Source organism: Lactuca saligna, chromosome 5, assembly GCF_052625555.1.
Source record: "Lactuca saligna cultivar CGN05327 chromosome 5, ASM5262555v1, whole genome shotgun sequence".
NCBI lineage: Eukaryota > Viridiplantae > Streptophyta > Magnoliopsida > Asterales > Asteraceae > Lactuca > Lactuca saligna.
Window position 1 is genome coordinate 72,829,540 of NC_136421.1, and position 5,978 is coordinate 72,835,517.

Below are 5,978 nucleotides of genomic sequence, written 5' to 3' on the forward strand. Positions count from 1 at the left end.
TGATCAACATTCCAACATCCATGTCTTCAACTATGACTATATAATGATTCAATTCAGGATGATGGAAACGGAAACTAATCTTTATATCTGTCTAACAAACCGATTTTCATTTTCACCAAAGATATAAAATCACTATAATTGATATACTTGGAAAATATTAAAGAGAATTCCTCCCATCAGTTACAACGCAAACCAAATATTCATTCATTGTATTAAAGAGGTTTTAAACAAATTTTCCAAAGAAATAACACCTAAAGTGATAATTTTTTGCAAAACTTTATATATAATATGGTTGTTTCGTAGTCAAACCTGTCAATTTCGTAGTAAAAAAAAATTACGCAAAATCATAGGTAGGTGGCAGAGGAAATCGTAGATGAACTTAGTTCATCTGCGATTTTAGTGTGAGGTTGCAGGTATTTATACAAGAAAAAAAAATGAAAAAACTAAAAAAAGATCCACCCTGCGAACGTACAAGTCACTAAAGCATACCCGTGCTTTAGCGATCTGTACGTTTGCAAATGAAAATGTAAAATCGCAGACGGGTTTAATCTATCTACGATTTTGATGACTGTTTTTGTAATTTTGGTTTTTTTGGCTATTTTCTACAAAGCAATTAACAAAAATGATTAATTTTGTAAGTTGTTTTAAATCCTCTGTAATAAATAAATTATTTTTTTGTCATATGGCATGTTCTCCTTCAATTTGACAAATGTCAATTTGTGGTAATTTTGAATTAATTTTTTTTTCCACATGTTATTTTATGGGTTTTTCTGTTTTATTAAATTTCATATAATTTTTTAATGTAATAATTGCAATAAATATAAAAACAAATTGATATCAATTTCATTAATGAACTTACTTTCTAACTTTAAAAAAATTTAAATTATTTATTTAAATTTAAAAGATAAAAAAAATTTAATTTTAATAATTCATTATTTTTCTTATTTCTTAGAAATTCATAGTTCTGAATTATTTAGACCTTCAAATTTAACATTTTTTTAATTAATCCATGTAATAAATCTTTTTTTAGGGATGTATTCACTAAAGTCCCAATGTTTTCATCGATTTGACATTAAAGTCCTAAATTTTATTTTTTTGACAGTAAAATCCTAAGTACCGATAATTTTTGACACTTTTACCATTTTTTTCTGGTTAGCCAGTAATTAGGACTTTTTTGTCAAAATAATAAAGTTTAAGACTTTCTTGTCAAATCGTAAATTACGACTTTACTATAAAAAAAATTAAGAGTTTAGAACTTTCTTGTTAAATCGTTGAAAATATTGGGAATTTAGTTTACATATCCTTTTTTTTTGTTAGAAATTTAATGGTATGATAGTCTTTAAGAATAAAAGTTATTGAAACTTGCTCTAGTTAGCTAGATCCTATTGAAATCCTAAATGTTTGCTTCTTGTTAATTAGTTTTTTAATCTCAACAAACCGATATTGAAAAAAATAGAGATAATAAAGGAAAAAAGAAAAAAGAATCATGGTTGTGTTGGCTTTTTTCAGTGCTAAAAATGTAGAACTAAGAAACTGGAAAAAACGAAATTGCCCTTCTTAACCCTTCTCCACATTCACACTCTTATGCTTAAAGACTATCATACCATTAAATTTATAACAAAAAAAAGGAATATATACACTACTAAACTCCCAATATTTTTAACAAATTAACAAGAAAATTCTAAACTTTATTTTTTTGATAGTGAAGTACTAATTTACTATTTGACAAGAAAGTCAATGTTTTTTATTTTGACAAAAAAAACCTAATTACCGGCTAACCGAAAAAATGTAAAAGTGTCAAAAATTGTTGGTAGTTAGGATTTTGCTGTAATTATTATAATAATATGATTAATATTTTTAATTATTATAATAATTCTAAGGTCTAAAGAATGATTATAATATATTAAAAACATTATAAAAAAAGATTTGGACAAATATTATATTTTAAAGGTTTATGAAGGGTAAATATGATATTGAGAAATTAAGTTGGGCAAATATGATATTTTGAAGTTTAAGAGGGGCATATATGAATATATACCCTTCCTAAACATCAAAATATCATATTTACCCAACTTAATTTCTAAATATCAAATTTACCCTTTATAAAATTTCTAAATATCATATTTACCCTTCATAAAATTTCAAAATATCATATATCTCCTTTTTAAACATTAAAATATCAAATATACCCTTCTTAAATATCAAAATATCGTATATGTACATTTTAAACATCAAAATATCAATGGTAATATCTAAAATAAGCTCTATCTACAACATGATAATAATCAATAACAACAAAAACCAGACAATCAAAATATATATTCTATATAGAGGGTTGAAGATGAATTTTTTTTGTTTGTCAAGAGGGCGGCATTCCAACAATTTAGAAGTTTACATTCCATTATCATAAACGTAAGGATAATATGATTAATATTTTTAATTATTATAATAATTCTAAGGTATAAAGAATGATTATAAAATATTAAAAACATTATAAAAAAAGATTTGGATAAATATGATATTTTAAAGGTTTATGAAGGATAAATATGATATTGAGAAATTAAATTGGGTAAATATGATATTTTGAAGTTTAAGAGAGACATATATGAAATTCTCATATATATATATATATATATATATATATATATATATATATATATATATATATATATATATATATATATATATATATATATATATATATATATATATTAACCAATACAATAGATAAGTAAGACAACTAAACTAATGTTAATGTTATAATGTATAGTTAGTTATCTATCGTTGCCTAAACGTGATTTAAGCAAACATTTGGAAAAAGTAAGAGGGAAAGAAACAAAATTCGTCTTTGATTACGCCGCCCATCTGTCGAATATTTCAAACGTCTTTGCTAATAAGACAAGAACCTCGATCAACCCACCACTTGGTGAATCATGGTCATCGATTGTCTCTTCCAAACAACCAATTTGGATTCCATCCAAAACTGAAAAAATGGCGACAGCAGCATTCAAATCGAACTCTAGAAGAAGCAACGCCTACAGAGGAGTAGATTCCCCCAGAACCGAACCTCCTAACCCTAATCCCCTACCTCAAAAACAAAGATTACGAAGGTCTTTAAGCGTCAACGCTGTTTCCCGATCCACACAAATCGACATATCCGAATTCTTGAACAAAAGAGACAACCCTCTTTACTGGGCAACAGGCGATTCCCCTGCTGACAACAACACTCAAACCCCGACACCGATTGATGTTGCCGGTGGCGGTGCCATAGACATAGAATCGTCGGGAGTTTCAAAGAGTTCGAATGCGGTGGGGGGTGAGAGAGGTCGGTCAGTTAAGAGGAATCCAGATTTGAGAAATGGTGGTCAAAAGGAGGAGATTGGTGGTCGCCGGAGGAGTTTATCTAGGGCGAACGATAATGGCAGCGGCAATGGCAGGCGGGGCCGGTCAGTTTCCAGGGCCAAATTACCTTTTGGTGCTTCTGAGGTTTGGAAAACTTCATCAATTAAACTCCATTTTTGCTTATATCATTTACATTAGGTGGTATTACTTACTCGTTCTTAACTGTGTCACTAAGACGAACAGTTATCAATAATTTCTTCAACTTATGGTTGCTTTATTTTCTTTCAAAATAGAGTGAAGTTGAACAAGAATCAAGAATACCAATCACATATGGAGGCAGAAGTAGTTCTATTCGGACATCTAGCATTAATGGAAAGCTTCCTGTTAATGGTGTCAAAGCATTTGAGAAGAGGAGTTCCCATCCATCCCGCCACTCTTCAGTTAAGCCACGTTCCTTTTTCCTCCCCATCGGATAAATGATTCCTAAAAATACATTTAAATAAAAGGGTTAAAAATGTAAGAAATAGCAATGCACTCTCATATATCTGTTTGTTCATCCTACTTTCATATATTTCATAGTTTGATTCACAAATCCCAAACTGGGAAGATGGAATCTCCACCAGCTCTTTATCTGAAGCCGAAGAGAAAACAATCAAAGCTGTCTATGAACAGATGAAGGTCAGATATTTTGTTCAATACTCAGAAGGGCATTTACGTCTTTTCCACAAATTGAGAGTTTGAAAAGTAGTTCTTTGGTTCATCTTTTTCGGCTGCAGTCATTTGAAGGGGATAACTCAAGAAAAGACACCACCTCAACCTCAAGTGAAATATATGAAACTGTGAGATCTGAAGTCAGAAGGGCTATTGCTGATATACAAGATGACCTTCAACATGTGAGTTCTTAAACGCCTATTATTAACAATAATTAAGGTTTTAATACCACATAAACGTCGCCTTTTACAGTTTATGCAATAAAGTTATATTCAATATGCAAAAGATGTAAACGCCCTCCCAAATTTTGACTTTTCTTGACTTCAGGCCATCAGGAGGAACACAACGGGTGCACTTGTGAGTACAGATGTTATGGATATATCTCCCAAGTTGGTCAAAACTGGGGCTGTTGACTTAGTGTTGGACATAAGAAGGGAATATGCCAAAGAACTTGAAGAGGTGATATTTTTATATTCCACTTTTGGGCTATGAAATCAGTTTTTTTGTTGATTGAAAGTAATTTTGAATTTTGTTTAAATATGTAGTCACAAGAACGTGCTAGAAAACTTCGATCAGATTTAGCCATTGAGGAACATCGCAAGCAAGAATTAAACAGAATTCTCAAAGAGACACTTCCGGAACCCAAGGCGTCTGTTTCTCATAGATCACGTTTAGGAAGAAAAGTATGTATTTTTCATCATTTTAGACACAAAAGTGGAATAAAAGCAATTTTCATTGCTATAATCTTCGAAGTAAAATCTCTCAATAAGGAAAAAAGTTGAAAGTATATCATATGGTTTTGATGTTAGCGTTGTATTTTAATATTTTTATTACAGAGTAGCAATGAAAGAAAAAAGATGTCAAAACGTTTGAGCGATGAAGCGATGTCATATTTTGACGAGTGTGTTTCAATATCAACATTTGATAGTTCAGATTTCTCAGCAGCAGAAGATCCATCTGTCAACTCAACAATGGGTCCCACAACATCGCTTCCCCAAAACACCATTGACCCAAAGGTACCACATGAACTTTTACATGTGAAATTTAAATATTTTTCCTTTTTTTTAATCGTTTTTATAAATCAAAGAAAATACTAAATTGTGTTCCTCAGATGATTCAGAGGGACCCAGGATCCGGTTCAATGGCGGATAGTGAAGTAGTTGAAACCACGGATACTCGAGAATGGGATGGGAAATTTCGTTTCTCGTTTGGTCAAAAGTCAACGGAGAGCATTGAGATGAAACATGATATAAAAAATTACATCAAAAGTTTTGAGAAAGATACGGATTTAAATTCAAAAAGTTCTAGAACTAATTGGAATGTAGACACGTATGAATATGGTCAACTTGAGGTCAACGAGAGGTTGTTGTTTGACAAGGTTTTGTTTAAAACCCGACAAGTGTCCGGGAGTTTGCATATTTGTGGTGGAGTCGGTGTTCCGTTTTTATCATTTCCACATCTTTTTTGAAGATTGTAAATATTTAATTGTAGGGGTTTTGGCTTTTCCTCGTGTTTATATCAATAGATTTTATTCATTAGGGTATTGTGGACTGTTGTATACAATATTAGAAAATTTTAAAATGGGAGATATTTCTTCTTATTTTCTTTGGTGTTGATGGTGGTTTTAGTTTGACAATTATTTATATATAAAAGAAAATTCGTAGTTTCACAATTATATACAATAGTAGGGTTTTAAATGACGTTGTTTATGGTACTATGTAATATATAAAAGAAAATTATAGTGTGGATAAAGTTTGACAAGAAGCATTTGATGATAAAGGTGGGTTGATCGGTGTATAATTTCTCATTTTATTAAGAGAACATATTAATAAACCCTGCGATTTAAATCGGAAAACATGTACATAAAAAAAATCAATATAAATGGCTCACAATCTTGTGTTTCTTAAGAAGCCTGTAAGAAGCCA

General features: G+C 30.4%; 1 protein-coding gene across 1 annotated transcript; it reads left to right on the forward strand.

The window, feature by feature from the left end:
- Positions 1-709: 709 nt before the first annotated feature.
- On the forward strand, positions 710-5,653 carry LOC145045423 (uncharacterized). Its single transcript, XM_078993751.1, has 9 exons — positions 710-722; positions 2,771-3,486; positions 3,636-3,782; positions 3,922-4,020; positions 4,119-4,235; positions 4,381-4,512; positions 4,599-4,736; positions 4,890-5,069; positions 5,165-5,653. The coding sequence occupies exons 1-9, from the start codon at positions 710-712 to the stop codon at positions 5,519-5,521; spliced, it is 1,899 nt and encodes a 632-aa protein (XP_078849877.1). The 3' UTR covers positions 5,522-5,653.
- The last annotated feature ends 325 nt before the right edge of the window (positions 5,654-5,978 follow it).

What these genes read in the sequence shown, in the direction of transcription:
- LOC145045423 (XM_078993751.1), top strand. An exon ending in CTGTCTATGAACAGATGAAG is followed by an intron (nt 4,021 to 4,118) that starts GTCAGATATTTT and finishes TTTCGGCTGCAG; the next exon opens with TCATTTGAAGGGGATAACTC. An exon ending in AAAACACCATTGACCCAAAG is followed by an intron (nt 5,070 to 5,164) that starts GTACCACATGAA and finishes TGTGTTCCTCAG; the next exon opens with ATGATTCAGAGGGACCCAGG.